This window comes from Carettochelys insculpta, chromosome 28 (assembly GCF_033958435.1).
Source record: "Carettochelys insculpta isolate YL-2023 chromosome 28, ASM3395843v1, whole genome shotgun sequence".
NCBI lineage: Eukaryota > Metazoa > Chordata > Testudines > Carettochelyidae > Carettochelys > Carettochelys insculpta.
The window spans coordinates 13,410,271-13,432,566 of record NC_134164.1 but is presented as its reverse complement, the minus strand read 5'-3'; the positions used below and the strand labels follow the sequence as shown (position 1 = coordinate 13,432,566).

General features: G+C 49.6%; 1 protein-coding gene across 3 annotated transcripts in view; it reads left to right on the top strand.

Annotated features, from left to right (window-relative positions):
- The window catches only part of SCN4A (sodium voltage-gated channel alpha subunit 4), a 196,797-nt gene that overhangs the window by 62,217 nt on the left and 112,284 nt on the right, over positions 1 to 22,296 (top strand). For all 3 annotated transcript variants that reach the window (XM_074979090.1, XM_074979089.1, XM_074979088.1), the window contains exon 3: positions 18,881 to 19,001. In XM_074979090.1, coding sequence (XP_074835191.1) covers positions 18,881 to 19,001 — 121 coding nt within the window. The remainder of the gene's footprint in view (positions 1 to 18,880; positions 19,002 to 22,296) is intronic.

Here is a 22,296-nt window from a genome sequence, read left to right as displayed (position 1 = left end):
CAACTGGAAATAAATCACATCGCCAACTTTCTCCTTTGTTTGGCTGCAGACTATTCTAGCATCCGGGGCAGAGCTGTGGGTATATTTATTATCAACACTCTGGTGCAGAAGAGTAGAGAATGCAACAAAAACCAAAATCAGTATCTTTCCCCGACTCCCTCCCAAGTCTCAGGCCTGTCAAGGGGCTGGGGACTTTTGCTGTGTGTAGCATATGCCCCATTTTCTCAGCCATTCTAATGCAGACATGAGAGAGAGCAGAGGTGGGCAATCATTTTCGGGGCACAGAAATTGTATAGAGGGCCATGAATGCTCACAAAATTACCAGTTCAGAGATACAGGGTGTGTTTCTATTTAATAAAGATACATTTAGCAGAAATAAATGTAAAGCCTTACTAACTATTATAATATAATATAATATAATATTTATAAATAACACCACAATATTTTAACCAAGCATTCCAAGCCTTCTTTGACTGATGTGAACAGTATATCTGGTCGCCCTTTTACAATGGACTCAAAGTCTAATAAAAACAATGAGAAGTCCTGTGGCACCTTATAGACTAACAAATAGTTTGGAGCATAAACGTTTGCGCAGCTGGTGAAGCAGGTCTTTGCCCACAAAAGTTTATGCTCCAAAAAAATCTGTTAGTCTATAAGGTGCCACAGGACTTCTTGTTGTTTTTGTGGATACAGACCAAGGCGGCTACCCCTCTGGTCAACGTCCAGTGTCATTCTCATTGTGGAAATCGGCAATATTGAGCTGAGATGCTGATCAGTTAATAGGGGATCTATAAAGAGATTTGTTGCAAGTGAGCAGGGAAAATGTTCACACCGGTAGGTGGAGCTGCACAAAACAGGGCTTTTTGGTGCCATCTGACAGATATTTGAGAATTTGTTTCACTCAAGGAAACATGTCCAGTTATTCCCACTCATACTTTTCCTTCACGGTGCAATCGCGCAGTTGCTCAGTGAGCTCCAGTTGTAATTCTTGCAGGGCTTTCTTGTTCTCAAATGCCAGCAGGCACGATACCAGTTCCAGTGTCTTTTCTATTCTCCAAAGTCAGGGAATTGATGGGAAAAATTCCGAATGCAAGTCATTCAAAAGGTTGCTGTGGTTTTCTGCCTGCTCTGGCAACGTTTCCAAATATTTCATTGTTGCAAAGTGGGCAAACACTTTGTCCTGGATTTATATTGAAACCCAGACTAACTTGGCTTTGAAAGTGATCACACTGGAATGCAATTGGTATACAAACATTTTTTCTCTGCAACCTCCCATGAAGTTCATTTACCTAGGCCAAGATGGCCACACCATAAAGAGCAGTCCCGTGCCAGTCTGAATTAATCAATTCAGGGAACTCTTTCTTTCCCCTGCATCTCCAGAAACATGTGAATGTCACCTCTGAGCTGCCACACTCGCCCTCTACCTTTCCTAGGCTGAGCCAGTGCCCATATGTATGAGAAAGCAGGTCCTTGTTCTCGGTGTTGGTACCTTCAAGAGGGGAAAAGAGTTGCTGACTGCTAAGTCCCCTCACTCTGATGTAGTTCAGTGTTTTCACTATTGTGCAAACAACATGATCAATGCCCAGGATTTTTACAGACAGGCTTCTGATGAATAATGCAATGCAGAAAAATCACCTCAGAGTCATAGACTCCTAGGGCTGGAAGGGACCTCAGGAGGTCATCGAATCCAGCCCCCTGCCTACAGCAGGATCAACTCTAAGGAAAGGAAGCAGTTCTAGATTTGATTTTAACAAATAAGAAGAAACCGATTGAGAATGTGATGGTGGAAGGCAGCTTGGGAGAAACCGACTGTGAATCATAGAGTTCATGATTCTAAGAAATGGTGAAAGGGAGAACAGCAAAACTGAGAGAATGGATTTCAGGAAGGTAGATTTTGAAAAACTCAGCTGGTACGTAAAATCCCACGGGAAGCAAGACTAAGAGGAAAAACAACTGAAGAGAGTTGGCGATTTTTCAAAGGGATGGTATTAAGGACCCAAAGCAAGCGATATCACTACATAGGAAAGACAGAAAGTATGGTAAAAGACCTCCCTGGCTTAGACAGGAGATCTTGCATGATCTCAAAGTCAAAAAGGAGTCATACAAAACATGGAAATTACAAGAAATTACAAAGGATGAATATAATCAAAAAATACATTTATGCAGGGGCAAGGGTAGAAAGGCAAAGGCACAAAACGAGTTCAAACAAGTGTGACAAAGTCAGTCCAATTCCTGGGCCTCTGTCCTCTGGTCAGTCCATTAGGACCCCTTAAGGGTCCTGTTGCCCTCGCTGGGGCGAGGGGTGGTCTGGGGGGAACCCATCCCCCACTCACTTGTGCCAGGTTCTGGCCCAGGGACCCTGTGCAGCTGCCAGTGGGAGGAGCTGACTCCCTTGGTCCTTGGCACGGCAACTGTCCTCCCTGGGCCACTTCCCCAGATGATTCCACCCTGGCACCTTCTGCAGGCCGTAGCAGTCACAGGCCTTCACTCTTGATCTTGTAGAAGCTCCCCCTCTCTCCCCATGATCTCTGGTGGTCCTGTTGTTCTCTCTTCTCTTCTCTTCTCTTCTCTTCTCTTCTCTCCGCTCCGCTCCGCTCCGCTCTCTCTCCCTCTGCCCTTCCCACTGTGGAGGGTTTTAAATGCCTCTCATCGGACCAGTCATTGGGACCAGCTGGCTTTAATTAGGCTGAGCCATCTCCCACCCAGCTCTGCAGGCCCTTCTGCTTGTTTAGGATTCCTTCACCCTGGCCCTGCCACACCAGCTAGAGACATTAAGGGTAACAAAGAGGACGTTCTATAAATATATTAGAAGAAGAGGAAGGCCAAGGATAGGGTAGGTTCACTAAGCAAGGAGGGAGAAACAATATGAGAAAACTTGGAAATGGCAGAGGTGCTTACCTTGTTTCGGTCTTCACCAAGAAGTCTGATGCAGAAATGCCTAACGTGGTGACTGCTAGTGGGAAGGGGGTAGGTTTAGAGGACAAAATAAAAAAAAAGAACAAATTAAAAATTTCTTTGAAAAATTAGATGTCTTCAAGTGACCAGAGCCTGACAAAATGCATCCTAGAATACTGAAAGAGCTGATAGAGGAGGTGTCCGAGGCTTCAGCTATCATCTTTGTAAAGTCCTGGAAGTCAGGAGAGATTCCAGAAGACTAGAAAAGGGCAAACATAGTGCCCATCTATAAAAAGGGGAAAAAAAAACAACCAAGGAAACTACAGACCAGTTAGTTTAGCTTCTGTGCCAGGAAAGATAACGAAGCAAGTAATTAGGGAATTCACCTGCAAATATGTGGAAGAAAATAAGGCGATAGGTAACAGCCAGCGTGGATTTATAAAGAACAAATCATGCCAGCCCAATCTGATAGCTTTTTTTGATGAGATAACAAGTCTTGTGAATAATGGACAAAGTGGATGTGGTACACCTAGACTTTAGTAAGACATTTGATACGGTCTCACATGATCTTCTTATCAATAAACTAGGCAAGTACAATTTGAATGTGGCTACTGTAAGATGGTTGCATAATTGAATCATAGAATCGTAGGGCTGGAAGGGACCTCAGGAGGTCATCTAGTCCAGCCTCCTACTTCAAGCAGGATCAACCCCAACTAAATCATCCCAGCCAGGACCTTGTCAAGCTGGGACTTAAAAACCTTGAGGGATGGAGAATCCACCACCTCTCTAGGCAATGCATTCCAATGCTTCACCACGCTCCCAGTGAAATAGTTTTTCCTAATATCCAACCTACACCTCCCCCTCTTTAACTTCAGACCATTACTCCTTGTTCTGTCATCTGACACCACTGAGAACAGTTTCTCATCCACCTCATTAGAGCCCCCCTTCAGGAAGTTGAAGACTGCTATTATATCTCCCTGGCTGGATATCCATTCTCAGAGATGTTGAAATCACTATTCATATCTGAAGATGGGAATAGTGCTCTACTTCGATGGTCAACATCAAAATAGGGCGTGTGTAGACAACCTGCGTCCTGCTACATCAAAATAGCGGGGTCCTCCATGGCGGCCATCAGCTGAGGGGTTGAGAGACGCTCTGTCCAGCCCCTGTGGGGCTCTATGGTCGCCGCATGCAGCAGCCCTTAGCCCAGGGCTTCTGGCTGCTGCTGCTGCAGCAGCTGGGGGTCCATGCTGCGTGCACGGGGTCTGCAACTGGTTGTCGGCTCTGTGGATCTCGTGCTGTGCAGGCCAAGTGTGTCTGGGAGGGGCCCTTTAAGGAAGTGGCTTGGGGCTTTGCTGGCCCCTTATTTCGACGGGGAGCGCTTGTGTGTGTGGACACTCCGCATTTCCTTCTGGAGTGGCTCCTTTTGATATTCTCTGTTGCTACTTCAACGTTGAACATCGATGGCACCAGCCCTGGAGGACGTGTAGATGATATGCGTTGAAGTAGCCTATTTTGATGTTCTTACTTTGAATTAGGCTACTTTGACGTAGTGTGCTAGTGTAGACAGATTCCACCACCTGTCTCTGTAATGCATTCCAGTGCTTCCCCACTCTCCTGGGGAAAGAGTTTTTCCTAATATCCAACCTACTCCTCTCCTTCTGTAACTTCAGACCATTGCTTCTTTTTCTGCCATCTGACACCACTGAGAACAGTCTCTCTCCATCCTCTTTAGAGCCCCCCTTCAGGAAGTTGAAGGCTGCTATTAAATCACCCCTCAGTCTTCTTTTCTGCAAAATAAGTCAATATCCCTCAACCTCTCCTCATAAGTCATGTGCTCCAGCCCCCTAATCATTTTTGTTGCTCTCCACTGGACCTGGTCCAGTCCATCCACATCCTTTCTGTACGGGGGGGCCCAGAACTGGATGCAGTATTCCAGATGTGGCCTCACCAGTGCCGAGTGGAGGGAAATAATCACTTCTCTAGGGCTGTCTCTACACTACCTCCCTACTTCAAAGGGGGCATGGTAAGTAGGGTGTCGGGAGATTGTTAATGAAGTGCTGAGCTGCATATGGAGCACTTCATTAAGCTAATTCTCCCCCTGCAGCAACTTCCAAGTGTTAAACTTTGAAGTGCTGGCTCATGTGTACTCATTTGAGGAGTAAAGCGACTTTGAAGTTGCCAAGGCACTTCCAAGTACCGGTGGGTGAGCAGTAGCTACACACAAGCCGGCACTTAGAAGTTTAACACTTTGAAGTTGCCATGGGGGAGAATTAGCTTAATGCAATGCTGCATATGCACCGCAGCACTTCATTAATAACCTCCCGACACCCCACGTACCATCCTCCCTTCGAAGTAGGGAGGTAGTGTAGACAAGCCCTAGATCTGCTGGAAATGCTTCTCCTAATGCACCCCAATATGACATTAGCTTTTTTTGGCTACAAGGGCACACTTGACTCATATCCAGCCTCTCATCCCCTGTAATCCCCAGATCCTTTTCTGCTGCACTGATATTTAGCCAGTTGGTCCCCAGCCTGTATCAGTGCTTGCGATTCTTCTTTCCCAAGTGCAGGACTCTGCACTTGACCTTGTTGAACCTCATCAGATTTCTTTTGGCCCAGTCCTCCAGTTTATCTAGGTCACATTGGACCCTATCCCTACCCTCCAAAACACCTGCTTGACCTCCTAGCTTAGTGTCATCTGCAAATTTGCTGAGGGTGCAATCCATCCCCTCATCCAGGTCACTAATAAAGATGTTGGACAATATTGCCTCTAGAACTGATCCTTGAGGCACTCCACTTGAAACTGACCACCAACCAGAGATTATTGATTGATTGCTACCCGTTAGGCCCAACTGTCTAGCCAGCTTTCTATCCATCTTACAGTCCATGTATCCAAACCATAATTTCTTAGCTTATGGGCAAAATATTGTGGGAAACTGTATCAAAAGCTTTGCTAAAGTCAAGGTATTTCACATCCATTGACTCCCCACGTCCACAGAGCCAGTTACCTCATCATTCAAACTAATCAAATTGGCCAGACATGACTTGCCCTTAGTGAATCCATGTTGACTATTCTTGATCACTTTTGCCTCTTCCAAGTGCTTCAAAATGGCTTCCTTGAGGATTCCCGCCTCCCATGATTTTTCTGTGACTGAGGTAAGGCTGACTAGTCTATAGTTCCCTGGATTGTCCTTTTCTCCTTTTTTAAAGATGGGCACTACATTTGCCTTTTTCCAGGCATCCGGGAACTCTCCTGATCTCCATGAGTTTTCAGAGATAATGGTCAAGGCTCTCCAATGACATCTGCCGATTCCCTCAGTACCCTGGGCTGCATTAAATCCAGACCCATGGATTTGTTTATGTCTAGCTTTTCTAAATAGCCCTTAGCCTGTTCTTTCCCCACTGAGGGCTGCCCATTGCCTTCCCATACTTCATCGCCTCTTTACCAGGGTCATATTCTTTTACTTTGCCCTGAGTGCTTTTTAAAAGTCAGACGTTTGTTTCAGATAAATAGAGTGATCCATCTGTGCTTACATTTGCCATTTTACTCCAGGGAGTTTCAGATGTTCAAGGCTGGCAGAAACCCTCTCCTATAAATCTGGGTCCTGAGTTGTGCCTTTCATTGGCTACATCTACACGTGAAGCCAACATCGAAATAGCTTATTTCGATGTAGCAACATCAAAATAGGCTATTTCGATGAATAACGTCTACACGTCCTCCAGGGCTGGCAACGTCGATGTTCAACTTCGACGTTGCGCGGCACCACATCGAAATAGGCGCTGCGAGGGTACGTCTACACGCCAAAGTAGCACACATCGAAATAAGGGTGCCAGGCACAGCTGCAGACAGGGTCACAGGGCGGACTCAACAGCAAGCCGCTCCCTTAAAGGGCCCCTCCCAGACACAGTTGCACTAAACAACACAAGATCCACAGAGCCGACAACTGGTTGCAGACCCTGTGCATGCAGCATGGATCCCCAGCTGCGGCAGCAGCAGCCAGAAGCCCTGGGCTAAGGGCTGCTGCCTACGGTGACCATAGAGCCCCGCACGGGCTGGAGAGAGAGCATCTCTCAACCCCCCAGCTGATGGCCGCCATGGAGGACCCGGCAATTTCGATGTTGTGGGACGCGGATCTTCTACACGGTCCCTACTTCGACGTTGAACGTTGAAGTAGGGCGCTATTCCGATCCCCTCATGAGGTTAGCGACTTCGACGTCTCACCGCCTAACGTTGAAGTTAACTTCGAAATAGCACCCGACGCATGTAGCCGCGACGGGCGCTATTTCGAAGTTAGTGCCGCTACTTCGAAGTAGCGTGCACGTGTAGACACAGCTATTGACTCCACTGAGAAAAATTCCTCTGTGATTTCAAAGTTGTCAACAATTCTTTCGCAAAAATCGATGACTGTGCTGCATCCTTAATGCCAGTGCTGCCAGCGAGAGCTGGTGAACACGTCAAGCCCTGTCCATTCCTGCCTGGCTCAGAAGCCAAATGCTCATCAAGCTGTTCTGCACGCAGCTGGAAGCTCTTTGGGACAGACTGATGCTCTCTGGTTAGTTTTTGTATTCTGGGCACAGTGCGCCAGCACCAGCATCATTCGCTCTTGTGAAACCTCCCCCTCAGCAAACGACTCGCTGCGCTTTGTAGCACTGCCACAGCATTTTGGGCATTAACTTTTCAGTTTCTATATGTCTGGGGGCATTTAGACCTGCACTGGGGGCGGGAAGAAGAGCAGCCCCTGGGTGTCTCCTGTAAGCTGAGCACTTGGGAGAGATTTAGGTGCCACCCAGCCGATTGGCAGAGCACCCACAGTGCCCATGGCTGGCAGTGTGTGTTTCTACTGGTGGTGGACAGCCATGCATGCGGCAGGGCTCAGGAAAGCATTTCTGCACACAAATGGAAAGAATTAAAGGAAACATGGGCTGTGGGCCCACACCCTGGACTCCCTGGGGCAGACAGAGTGGCTGCAGTAGTTTATGGCATGGCTCTCAGGCCTTGTCCCCCAGCTGGAGCCAGGTCTGGGTAATATCCATGCAGGCAGCTGTGGGAAGCCACAGACCCACCTGCCCTGTGAGGGAGCCCAGCGGGTAGGGTCATGGGCCTCATCCTGCTCTCCACCCCTCACCCTGGACAGAGGGAAGCTCTGCAGCTTCTGCACACTCTAGCTTCCAGACTGGCCAGCAGTGGGGCCTCAGGTAGAAGGGGCAAGATCGGTGTGAGGCCATGGAGAGATTAGGGACCCTGCCCCATTGTATTGTGATGTCCTCGATGCCCCATTTGATCAGCTTACTTGCTGGGCAGCCGACATTCCTGCCTCACTAGGTTCAGAGCAAACATTTTCACCTCTCTAAAGCCAAACTGCAACTGCCCCTGTACTGCACGTGCTCAAGGAATCCTCAGTGAGAGCAGTAAGTGCAGCCCCTTACACTCATCTCAGAAAGTCTGATCCACCATTGTAAATCCACGGCTCAGCTCAGCCACGCCCACACACAGGGGAGACAGACCGGCTGCCAGCCCTGAATTCCCCAGTGCTCAGCTGAGGCTGAAAGCTTTGGCAAGAGATGGTGCAACCACCAACAGATTGACTCAAACCTGGGATCTCAGTGTAGGAGCCTCTGCAGCTGGAGTGAAATGGCAGCTGCTGCTCAGCTCAGGCTGGGGAGGAGACTTGTTCTGTGTCTCTGGAGGTGGTCAGCCACGTTCTATGCTACCAAAACGAAAAGCAGTCCAGTAGCACTTTAAAGACTAGCTAAATAGTTTATTAGGTGAGGAGCTTTCGTGGGACAGACCCACTTCTTCAGACCAGAGCCAGACCAGAACAGACTCAACATTTAAGGCACAGAGAACCAAAGACAGTAATCAAGGAGGACAAATCAGAAAAAAATGGTCAAGGTGAGCAAATCGGAGAGTGGAGCTGCGGGGAGGAGGAAAGGTCAAGAATTAGATTAAGCCAAGTACGCAGACGAGCCCCTCTAGTGACTCAGAAAGTTCCCATCCCGGTTCAAACCACGTGTTAATGTGCCGAATGTGAATATGAAAGCCAGCTCGGCCGCTTCTCTTTGAATAGCGGTGTGACAATTTTTTTTCAGTAACGCGCATACTCTTAAGTCATTGACAGAATGCCCCGTTCCATTAAAATGTTGACTAACTGGTTTGTAGATCTGAAGTGTTTTGATGTCTGTTTTATGCCCATTAACCCTTTGTCTAAGGGAGTTAGAAGTGTGTCCAATATACAGAGCATCTGGGCTCACAAACAGCCACAGTCTATACCCCAGGAATACCAGTCCTGGAACCTTTCCTTGCAACAAAGCCCACCGCCAGCTTTGTCCACATATCTTCTCTGGAAATATCATCACTGGACCTAACCAGGTTACTCACAGAATCACGGGAACTTCCTCATGCTCCTCTACTAACATCATATATGCCATCATGTGCCAACAATGCCCAGATGCTTTGTATATTGGACAGACTTCAAACTCCCTTAGACAAAGGGTCAATGGGCACAAAACGGACATCAAAACACTCCAGATCCACAAACCAGTTAGTCAGCATTTTAATGGAACGGGGCATTCTGTTAATGACTTAAAAGTATGCGTGTTACTGAAAAAAAGTTTTTGCACCGCTATTCAAAGAGAAACAGCCGAACTTTCTTTTATATTCAAATTTGGCACGTTAACGTGTGGTTTGAACCAGGATGGGAATTTTCTGAGTCACTATAGGGGTTCATCTGCATACTTGGCTTAATCTAATTCTTGACCTTCCCCCTCCACTCTCTGATTTGCTCAACTTGACCATTTTTTCTGATTTGTAATCCTTGCTTACTGTTTTTGGTTCTCTGTGCCTTAAATATTGAGTCTGTTCTGGTCTGGCTATGGTCTGAAGAAGTGTGTGTGTCCCACGAAAGCTCACCTAATAAATTATTTTGCTAGTCTTTAAAGTGCTACTTGACTGCTTTTTGTTTTGGTAGTGTATAGACCAGCACGGCCCCCTCTCTGTTAATGTTCTATGCTGATTCTTGAAAGTCTCAGCAAGCGTCCTTTTGAGGGGCAGGCCCTCAGTCCAGACAGGCTGAACTCCTGGTGGCTGGAAGACCTAGAATTAGATGGACCCTCCCTGGACCCCACTTATAGTTTTCCTTTTTCCTTCCCCTCAGGCACTGGAGAGTCAGGATCTGACTCAGGTGGGCTGCTGTGGCACTCTGCCATAGGATGCATCCAGGAGACAGTCCCACATCCCTGAGATGTGTATTTGATGTCTGGGAATCTGCTCCCTTTTTTACAGACCATACGTCTTGGCTGGAGAGGCCACCAACCACACCTCCCATTGCGTACCGTTGGCTCTGAACATTTCTAATACAGTTATTGAACCTATGTCTATATCTTCATATACAAATGTGGCACAGACATACAAGTAACATAGACCGACCAATTCAGGGCACCACCAGCTTTCAGGAGATACCTCACTTGGGCCACCTGGCACAAGATTTGGTGACATGGTGACAGAAATGGCTTCTATAGCCAATGCCAAAATCCAGTCACATGACGCCTTCCCACCCAGCAGGAACCTAACCACTCTCCCAGTCATCATCTGCCACCCTTCACCTCCACACAATGCCCTGCTCCACCAGAAATGAACAGTGACAACCTGAGACCTGCTCACAGGTGGAGCAGGCTCCTGAACCTATGACTTTATCCCTTACTCTGCTACCGCTGCTCCTGATTCTACTGCTGCTGCTGTCACGTTCCATATGCTTCCCTGTTTACATGCCAAATGCCCGTGAATAGCTCAGATGGGAGTTATGGGCTTGCTGGGCAGAGTTTTCTGGCCTATGTCCAGCAGGAAGTCAGACTGGAGGTTTATAACGAGCTGGTTTAGCCTTCAAATCTGTAAGTAGTATCTTCCATTATTTGACCAGCTCTATGAATGATTTCCACAGGAGCTCTTTGCCTGGTGCACACGGTGTAGCCTCCAGCATCGCAAGGTGCTATCCACTTGCCTCTGGGGCTGTAGGAAAAGTGACATACTATTATACTGTCCTACACGGGAAGCTGTTGCTCAGCAGCCTAATGAGGTGCTGCACGGTGATGTACGTGTTCTTTGTTGGTGGGGTGAGAGAAAGAAGGAAAGAACCACAAAGACATCCTCCCACTGTACGCAAAACGTCGGTGTGCCACGTCTTCCTTATAGGCACTGGAGACAAGGAGCACCAAGGGCCACTGCCCCCCACCCACTCTGGAGAACTTGAACAAGGTGCTGGGGGGAGGAGAAGGTGCTGCCCTGGGCCCCTAATTCTCCCTGCTGTCATGGCGGGGGCAGTTGGGTCGCACTGGAGAGGGAGGCAGTGCAGGTTGGCAGCCCCACGCAGAAGCCTCACTGCTCCCAAAACCTGTGCCTGGGCAGCTGGTTGGTTTGCCTAAAGTGAGAGTGGCTCCCGGAGAACCCAGCTTGACTCTTGGATCCCAGGCTCAGAGCTGTCCTGGCCATAAGATGGTTCAGGGCAGCCGCCCTGTGCCCTGAGCTTTTGGGGGCCCACTGGTGACCATCTCAACCATCCTATGGACAGAGCCCAAGGTGACCCTGAGATTATCTGGGGGCCTGGCACAGGGTGGTTGCAGTGGGTTGTTCCATCCCCCTTCCCACTGTGGTGGCAGGAGCTGGAGTGACCTGGCAGCTTTTCTTTGCACCACTGCCCTCTCCCTGCTTGGTGAGACGTGTCCCACTGCAGCAGCAGGAACCAGAGCCTCATGGCCCCAGGGCTCTCCACTTCCTGCTGCTGCAGTGAAACAGAGCGCAGCAGTCTAGGAGAGGGTAGAGGGGCAGAGCAGAGCAGGCTGCCAGGTCATCCCAGCTCCTGCTGCCTGGTGAGTGCAGGAGGGGAGGCCGACCCCTGCTGCAGCCCTGTGCCAGGCTCCTCCAGTGACCCCCCAGCTTATTTCACTCCGGGAGGGTTCTTCGGGCAAGAGGGCAGAGCAGGGAAGGGAAGGGGCAGAGGCGGAGTGGGGCGGAGCTGGCGGGAAGGAGTGGAGCTGGGGAAGGGCCTTCAGTGAGGGGGGGTTGCTGTAAGCCCCACCCTGGGGCACTGGTGGGGGAGCAATGCCCCAGGCCCGGCACTCTCCAAGGGACAGCCCTGCCCAAGCTGAGTTGGTAAGACTGGCAGCTTAGAAAACCAACTTGTAATAAGGAACCAGCATGTCTGAACTGGCACCACTGAGACATGCTAGACATGGAAACACCCTCTGTGCTTAATAATAGTTCTTCTTCGAGTGGTCCCCGTGGGTGCTCCACAATAGGTGTCGGGCTCGCCCGGCGCCGCAGATCGGAAATCTTCCAGCAGTTTCTCCTGGATCACGCATGCGCCGGCGCGTGCTGCCCCCCCTGCGCGCCCCCGGCCGCATGCACGGTCTGGTCCCCGCCAGTTCCTTCTCAACCGCCATCGGTTGCAGACGGAATCCGCTCAGGCTAAGGCCACAGTCAGATGACTTAGTGGTTTTTTTCCACGTGTAATTTGTTGTTTTCGGTTATTAAACAAAAAAAAAAAAAAGGAGAGAAAGCAAAGACAAAGAGAATATCAGCAAAAAAAAAAAAAGGAAAAAGAGGAGCGGAGAAGAGAAGAGCGGATGTGAAGGCCATTTAGGCCGCCCGCTGCCTCAGGCCGGTGATCGCTATTTGGGGTGGAAAGGCACGGATTAAGTGCTAAGTACCCTATTAACAGCAAAGGACTCACCGCAATGGCCTCTTCAGGTTTTACAAAGCGGGAGTCATGCCGTGAAGCTATAGCCGGCCTCCGTGGGGCATAGCGAAGGCATCCGATGCCTGGGGGAATTACAGGCTACCTTGCCGGAGAAGCCTCACCCAGAACGGCCCGCTGGGTTGCATAAGAGGAGGGCAGTTTTTCTCTGGCCCCCTCAGTGCAGAAACGGAGAAGACTCTCCCTGGCTTGATCCTTGCCGTGCGTTTGCAGCAAGCAGGACGAGCGGAGCACACAGCCACCAGCTGCATACTCAGGCAAACGGCAGCGCGGCAGCGCACGTGGCAGAGGCTGAGCCTCCGGTTATACAACAGCCGGCACGCGCGGTGCCTACAGCGTCAGCCAGGCAAGCGCCGGAACTGGCGGCATCGCCACAGGCGGCGCTGACCCCCACGGCACCAGCGGTGCAGGGGCGCCAGGCACGGAGCCTGCAGGCACCGGAGGGGGATACCCGCACGGCACCGCAGCTGACGGTGCTGAGCGCGGCGCTGACAGCGGGGCCGAGATCCCCGGCACGGGAGGGGGCGGTGCCGGCCCCGCAGCGGAGGGGCAAGGCAACATCAAAAACCTGGCACCGCAGTCCATCTCTGGACAGGGCTGCGCTGCTGTTAGCACCAAGCCCTCCCCCTGTGATACACACGCCGCACCGAAGGCCTGTGTCTCCTCCGGCCCGTGTCTCCACCGGCCCATCCGGAAAAGAGAGGAAAAAAAACCAAAACCTCCTTCTCCGTTCCTCCAACCAATGTCACCACGGCTTGGGCCACCTTCACCATTTCTGGGATTGGATCCCCTGGAGTACTGTCACAAGCCAGTTTCACCTCTCTCTGTGTCGTCGCAGAGGTCTCGCTCTCCCAGACATCGGGGGGCACACACCCCATGAGTGGTCCAGGTCTCCATCCCCGGACCCTTGCCCATGCTGCCATGGTTGTCCTTATCATGCTGGACACAGACAAACCACAGGCCTACACCCAGGGGCAGGTGCCCCCCCGGCCGCTCAATACCCCCGTGGGCACTCCCGATCGGGGACGGAAACACAGTTGTCTCAGGGGGAGTTAATTTTAGAACCCCAAGACTTTCCTTCACAATCCTCCAGCGAGCAAGTGTATCATCGACCGCAGGAACCCGAGGGTTCGAGGGAGGTTTACCTTAGTGGTTCCTCCTCATCCTCCCCAGATGAGGCCGTGGCCCCCGGGGATGTCTCTCCCCCGGATGACCTGAAACAGTTTCAGGAGCTGTTTAAAAGGGTGGCTTTCACGCAAGACATTCAAACGGCAGAGGTGCAGGAGAAACATCACAAACTCCTGAAAAATTTGAGACCCCCGGCTTCATCCAAAATTGCTATGCCGCTGGATGAAGCCATTCTGGAGTCAGCCACTACTATATGGAAGACTCCGGCCTCTGTTCCACCTACGAACAAGAGAGCGGATAAGAAATACTTCGTCCCGGCAAAGGGCATGAAGTTCCTCTTCAGTCACCCACAACCAAATTCTTTGGTGGTCGGGTTGTCCCAGCAGAGGTCAAAGGCTTCTCAGTACAAATCGGGGGATCGGACAAAGATGCTAAGAAGCTAGAGCTGTTTGGCAGGAAGGTATATTCCTCTCCTATCCTGCTATTGAGAATGGCAAATTATGGGCACACCTAGCAAACCATAACTTCGATAATTACTCCGGGCTTACTCCCCTCATGGATCCACTTCTGGAAGATAAAAAGCCGGGGTTAAAGGCGATTGTTCAAGAGGGCTACGCAGCATCACGGACGGGAGTCCAGATTGCCCTGGACGTGGCGGACACGGCGGCATGTTCAACGGCTACAGCAGTGGTCATGCGTAGAGAATCCTGGCCCCAGACGTTGGGTATCTCGAGGGAACTACAGGCGAAGATCGTGGACCTTCCCTTTGATACACAAAAGCTGTTTGCGGACTCAACCGACTCGGTCCCTCACTCCAGTAAGGACTCGAGAGCTACACTTAGAACCTTGGGCATTTATATTCCCCCATACAGGAGGGAAAAATTTTATCCTCAGCAAAGGCGCTACGCTTACAACCACAGCGTGCTCAATATCAATGGGGCTACGGCCAAGGGCGCTATCAATAGCGGCAACAGTACAGAACTCCTAGGCGACATTCTCAACAAAGCCGTATGCCCTTGGGTCAGGCCCAAAGGCAACAAGTTTGATGGGTTTGTCGGGGGCTGCACTATCAATACCCTCGCTCAATGCCACTCCCATCTCATGTTCCATCATCGCCTCAGACCGTTCCACTCCCAATGGCAAAAGATCACCACAGACAAATGGGTGCTGGAGATCATAGCCACGGGTTACGCGATCCCCTCCCAGTCGCTTCCACCGACGAAGCCTCCCAGCAGGCCTCACCTCGGGGCGCTGCCACGAGGCGAGGCTCAAGCAGAAGGTGAATCACCTTATGTTCATAAGGGCGGTGGAAAGAGAGCCGGAATAATTCCAGGGGAAGGTTTTTATTCACGCTACTTCCTACCAGGGAAGAAAACAGGACACCGGAGGCCCATCTTAGATCTTCGGGGCCTCAAGCGTTACTTGCACAAGCAACGTTTTCGGATGGTCACAGCTGCCTTGATACTCACGGCACCGGACGATGGAGACTGGGTTGCAGAACTCCACTTACAAGACGCTTACTTTCATATAACAATCCACCCGGCACACAGACGCTTCCTCCGCTTCACGGTCGGCCAGGAGCGCTTCCAGCACAGGGTTCTTCCGTTTGGCCTCTCCTTGGCCCCCAGAGTCTTTACCAAAACCCTGGCAGTGGTGTCAGCCTACCTGCATAGACAGGGGGTGTTTATTTTCCCATATCTGGACGACTGTCTGCTGAAAGGGGCCTCGAAGGCAGAGGTCTCACGCATGATACGCGTCACAGCGGACACGTTTCTTCGCTGGGCCTAGTCATCAACCTCGCAAAGTCAAAGTCCGAACCCACACAACATATAGAGTTCATGGGGGCACGCATAAACTCTATCACAGCAAGGGTGTACCTACCCGACGCCCGCTTCCGCGCAATCAGTTCACTGGTGCAAGTCATTACATACAACCCCACGGTGCCAGTCTTAACGTGCCTACGGCTGCTGGGCCACATGGCGGCAGTGATGTTTGTGGTACAGAATGCCAGGTCGCACATGTCAAGCCTGTAGCATTGGCTGGCGAGCGTCTACAAACCGGCAACCCACACTGTCCACAGGGTGGTGTCGCCCACAACAGAGGTGCGCAGATCCCTGGCGTGGTGGGAAAACACCGAGAATCTGCTAGTGGGGGTGCCTTTTCACCAACCACAAATTTCTATTTTTCTTACTACCGACGCCTCCCACATGGGATGGGGAACGCACATTGGCGACAAGGTAACACAAGGGCTATGGTCCCCTGCGGAACAGACACTGCACATATCCATACTGGAGCTCAGAGCAGCGTTCAACGCCTGCAAACATTTTCAAGATTACCTACATGGCAAAGTAGTCGGGATTCAATACCAACAATACCTCCACTATGTTTCTACATCAGTTGACAAGAAGGAGCACGATCCCGTGCCCTATGTGCGGAAGCACTTCCGATTGTGGAATCGGTGCATCGCCAATAACATAACGTTGAAAGCCTCATACTTGCTGGGCGCTCACAACGTGAATGCAGATCAGCTGAGCAGGCACTTCGCAATCACGCACGAATGGCAGATCCACTCCAATCTGCTACAGCGCATTTTTCATACATGGGGGTTTTCCCCAGATCGATCTGTTTGCCACCCAGTACAACAAAAAAAAAAAAAGTGTCCCCAGTACTGGTCCAGGGCAGGAGTGGGGCAGGGGTCCCTGGTCATGTTTTCATGGAAGGGCTCCCTACTTTACGCGTTTCCCCTGCAGCGCTTATCTGCAAGGTCTTGCACAAAGCCAGAAGGGAGAGAGCTCGCATGATACTCATAGTCCCGCTTGGGATCGGCAGCAATGGTTTCCCTTGCTTCTGCGCATGTCGGACCACCCACCGCTCCCTCCACCGGTGGCGCCGGACTTACTCACGCGGGCTCAAGGGTCCATAGTGTACCCGCACCCTCAGGGTCTGCACCTACAAGCATGGCTAATCCATGGCTCAGCTCCTTAAAGAGCACATGTACAGAGGGAGCACAACAAGTCCTGGAAAGTAGCCAAAGGACCTCCACCAGGAAGACTTACAAGCACAAATGGACTCAATTCACAGCCTGGTGTTCCGCCAAGCAGTTAGCTCCCCTTGACGTTCCTATACCTGTAATACTAGAATACTTATTGGACCTCAAGAGAGGCGGGCTTTCTCTATCCTCACTAAAGGTCCACCTCGCCACTATATCAGCCCTTCGGCATACAAAGGAAGGGCCCACGGTATTCGCCCATCCTATCGTTACCAGGTTCTTGAAGGGGCTGTTAAACCTGTACCCCACCTCGGAAACCGCTTCCACTATCGTGGAATTTGGACTTGGTGCTCAGCACGGTATCGGGTCCACCTTTTTGACCCATTAGCCACAGTTCCCATACGTCTCCTTACGATAAAAACAACCTTCCTCCTTGCAACTACGTCAGCCCGCCGGGTGAGTGAGCTCGCGGCAGTGATGGCAACGCCGCACTGCACAGTATTCTCAAAGGAGGCAGTAATCTTAAGGCTGCACCCAGCCTTTGTTCCAAAAGTCTCTTCGGAGTCCAATCTTAACGAGCCAATAGTTTTACCCTCATTTTACCTGAAGCCTCACAGCTCCGGCAAGGAGGCACGCCTGCATCTCCTAGATGTGAGGAGGGCGTTGGCCTTCTACACAGACAGAACTAAGTCCTTCCGGAAAACGGACAGGCTTCTAGTCTCTCTTGCTCCCAGGTCAAAAGGAGAAGGTCTCTCTTCCCGGAGAATCTCAAAGCACATTGTGTCCTGTATAAAAATGTGCTTCAAACTTCGAAAGACTCCTTTGCTGGCCCCGCCCAGGGCTCACTCCTCCAGGGCGGTGGTGGTGTCAACAGCCTTCTTCAAGGGCATGGCGTTAACAGACATCTGTAGAGCGGCGACCTGGTCATCCTACGACAACTTCGCCAAGCATTATGCCCTGCCTCGGGTATTCGAAGAGGATACCCGTCTGTTGACAGCAGTCCTCTCGGGGGCAAGCTGCACATAAACCGATTACCCACCTCCTTACTTGGGTTACTGCTGGGTAGTCACCTATTGTGGAGCACCCATGGGGACCACTTGAAGAAGAAAGAGAAGTTACTCACCGTAGTAACGATGGTTCTTTGAGATGTGTCCCCGTGGGTGCTCCACCACCCACCCATCCTCCCCGCTTCGGATCTCTGTCTGGTGTTTTTGAGGAGCATCCGAGGCGGTTGGTCAAGGAACTAGTGGGGACCGGATCGTGCACGCGGCCAGGGGCGCACAGGGGGGCGGCGCACTCCAGTTCATGCGCAATCCGGGAGAAACTGCTGGAAGATTTCCGATCTGCGGCGCCGGGCGAGCCCGACACCTATTGTGGAGCACCCACGGGGACACATCTCGAAGAACCATTGTTACTACAGGTGAGTAACTTCTCTTTTTCAAGGCAGAGGCAGTTTGACATCCAAGCTGCTTGCTACCAGCTAAATTATGCTAATATATATATGATTTAAGGAAATTTAAGCATTACTATTGATCATCAATAGCATAAGCCAATATTCCCATTGGAAAAGAGGCCACATATAGAAAATTTCAGCACAGGAGAACTCAAAAAGTTATGAACATCTGAAAACAGGACATTAGTGTGGCCACTTGGTTTTTCTTACACAACCAATAGACACCATCACTAGCATCCAATCTAATAGTCAGCTAAAGCTGTGCACTGATCATTCAGATATCCACCAATAATCTTATCCTGCTTCTTCTTACCCAGGATCCTGACTGCATCCAGTTAAATGTGTTGATCAGAATAGTAACAGAGAGGAAGCTGTGCTAGTCTATGTACTATCAAAACAAAAAAGCAGCCAGGTAGCACTTTAAAGACTAACAAAATAATTGAGCTGTCCCACAAAAGCTCAATTATTTAGTTAGTCTTTAAAGTGCTACTTGACAGCTTTTTTGTGTTGATCAGAGTATAGTCCAGAGCGAAGTTCATTGAGCCGCTTACTTTGTTTTGGACATAAGAGCTCAGTTTGGGGTTGTCTTATGTTCTGGACTATGAGTGTGGGTGCATATTGTCAGGAGGGAATAACGCCTCTTTCTTCTCTCTTGGTTTTGCAGACGTTCATCGTTCTAAACAAAGGAAAAGCAATCTTCCGTTTCAGTGTGACCCCGGCCCTCTACATGCTGGGACCCTTCAACCCCCTCAGGAGAGGTGCCATCAAAGTGCTCATACATTCATATCCTTTCATAAATTGAGCAGCTGTAAGACACCAGGCCCAGCTGGAATTCTCCCTTGAGTTCTGAAGGAACTCAGATTTGAAATTGCAGACTTGCTAACTCTGGTGTGTAACCAATCACTTAAATCAGATTCTGTACCATAGAATTGCAGGGTACCTAATGGGATGTGAGTTTTCTAAAAATACTCCAGAGGTGAACCTGGCAATTACAGGTTGGTAAGCATAATTTTTGTGCCAGACAAATTGGTTGAAACTATAGTGAAGAATAAAGTCATCAAACACGTAGATGAAAATAATTTATATGTGTGCTCAGGGGGAAGACTCAGCATGGCTGTTGTAAAGGGAAAATCATACCTCTAATTTATTAGAATTCTTTGAGGAGGCCAACAAACATGTGGGAAAGGGTGATCCACTTGATACTGTATGTTGGTATTTTCAGAAAGCAGAGCAGGCAGTCAGGGATAAGAGGGGCGGTCTTCTTGTGGATCAGTAAGTAACTGGTTAAAAGACAAGAAACAAAAGGTAGGAATACATGGTCAGTTTTCAGAAGGGTGAGAGTTAAATAACAGCGAGTCCCCCAAGGTGTGTACTGGAACCAGAACTGTTCCATGTACAGGGGGTCCCTGTTATAAGTTGCGTTGTTATAAATTGTTTCGCATATAAGTCACAGATTAATAAAGGAAACTAAATTCATTATACATCGCACAGATCCACACTTAACTCGTTTTTCAAGGTGCCACAATCCTTTGCATTATCCTCCTTACAGTCTGTAAGTTTTGAAGTGAATGCATTGTGAGTGCTCATACTTTATATGTTTGTGTAATCCTTTAACTGTGACTGGGAAAGCAAGAGTTGGTGCAAAGTTAAGTGCTATTTGCAAGAGGCAACATGTTAGTGAGAGTCTCGCTGTGAAAACTGATGTGATAAAGCTCATCAGAAATGGTGAACAGGCTGCTGCTCTTGCTCGCCATCTTAGCCTGCCTCTGACAATGGTTCATCCCATTGCCAAGAATGCTGCTGATACAATGGAAAAGGCTAAAGCACAGCATTCTTTTGTCCAGATTGCTCAGCAAAGAAGCAAAGTGATGGCAACGATGGAGACAACGTTGGCTGTGTGGTTGGATGACTTGCATATGCAGAATATGCCTATGTTCAGGAGAAGGCACTGAGGTTATTTGAATTCCTGAAGCATAAAGAGAAGCAGGAGATGGGAGATGCTTCTAAAGAAGAAACATCTAATGCTAACCGGTACTGGTTTCATGGTTTCCAGTCACTCTATGGGTTCAAGAGCATTAGAGGAAGCAGTGAGTGCTGACATGGAGCCAGCTGAAGTGTACAAGGCAAAGTTGAGAGAGATCATTCAGGAAGGAGGATGTGATCTGTGACACATTTTTAATGTGGGTGAGATGGAACTTTATCAGAAATGAATGCAGAAATGAACCTGCTTTTCTGTTAATGAAAAAGTATGCCTGGCTTCAAAAGACCACCTGATGCTCTTGCTCGGTGGCAATGCCAAGGGAGACAAGAAAATTAAACCAGTGCTCATTTATCATAGTGAGAACCCTCATGCCATGAAAAATTATGTCTTCTCATCTCCCTGTCACATGGAAGTCTCAGTCAAAGGCTTGGATAACAAATCAAATATTGCATGACTGGTTTGAGGATTATTTTGTTCTGGAAATGAAAAAATATTGAAAGAGCAAAATCTAGCATTTAAAATTCTTCTTCTTGTAGACAATGCTGGTGCACATGACAGATTATGAATCATTATGCCCCAACTTTGAAGTTGAGTTTTTACCACCACACACTAAGTTGCTGAGCCAACCGATGGATCAAAGTATGATTGCTAACTTTAAAGCCTATTATCTCTGTAAGGCATTCGGGAGACACATGAAGCATATAGATGGTGAAAAAAACAACCATGCAGGAATTTTAGAAATCTTTTAACATAATGGATGCAGTGATGCACATTGGCACAGCATGGGATAAAATAAGTGTTCGATGCATGAACGGCATGTGGAACAAAATCTATCCTGAAGAAGTGAATGACTTTGTTGGTTTCTAGGAGACCACAATTCTAAAGGGGTTGGTGATGCTATCAAAGACGGTGTTTGACAACATCGATGAAGAAGATTCGACAGAATTGCTTACTTCTCATTCAGAACCTCTAAGTATTCAAGACCTGGAGAGCTAAATAAGCAAACATCTGAAGAGGAAAGCCAGGGTGAAGAAAAAGGGGAAACAACAAAGAAAGAAGGTAATGGACTTACAGTGAAGTCTCTTCACCACATTTTTAAACTTGCTGATGAAATCATCCACACAATCGAGACTCGTGATCATCTGACTGATCACTCTTCCAAGGTTGCACATCTCCTATGTGACAGCTTGTCATGCTATCGAGAGATTTTGGATGCAAAAGTTTATGGTGGCAAGCAGAGAACACTAAAGTCTGTCTTTAGGAAAGCGATAAAACCTGAACCAGTCAAGGAAGAAGCTGGACCTTTAGGCCTTCAAGATATGGAAGAAGTGGTGCTATGTCCACCACATGGTTCTCCCCTGTGTCCAGGGACAAAGCTCTTTCTCCTTTCCATAGGTCTTGAGGGTCAGAGCCACCTGGCCCAGGTGAGTCACTGTGCCAAAATGCCATTGGTTGCTGGGTTTGCCAGCACACCCCAGTCATTGCCATGGAAAGGATGTCTGGGCATCCGATGGAAGTTCCTTTGCTCAGCCCAGCTCAGCTGAGCCGTGGGTTGCATTGCACTGCCAGGCCCCATATTGCTGGGATGCAGATTCAGTGTCTGAGCACCTATTTTCCAGCCCATTGTTCAGCCCAACACCTTGGCTGGGGCCAAGTTCACACCTCTGTTGTGAAGCTGAGAACTGAAACATTTTCTAAAATCTATAACTCCTAACAACCATGGGTGGCTGGGGTACGGCCATTCCTAACTCAGGCACCGCACCCAGCGCCACAATACGCACAGACCTCCCCGCTCCCGCTGCGCAGTGCCCCCCAAACTCCTCTGCCCCAACTGCCCAGAGCCCTGCCCCCAGAAACCCCAGCCCCCTCGCCCGTGCTGTGCCCCCCGGCGCACGACACACCCTGCTGGGAGGTGACTGTTCCCAGGGCTGCTGGTGCCAGCCCCAGCCCAGCAGTGGCAGTGGCAACATGTGAATGTTCAAGGCCACTGGGCAGGTGCTGCTGTGTCCCAGGAGAATCCAGCCTCGGCCCCAGAACCCCTTCCGCCTGGCTGTGGTCTGCCCCCCTGCCCTGCCCCAGCTCCTCTCACTTTCCCGCCT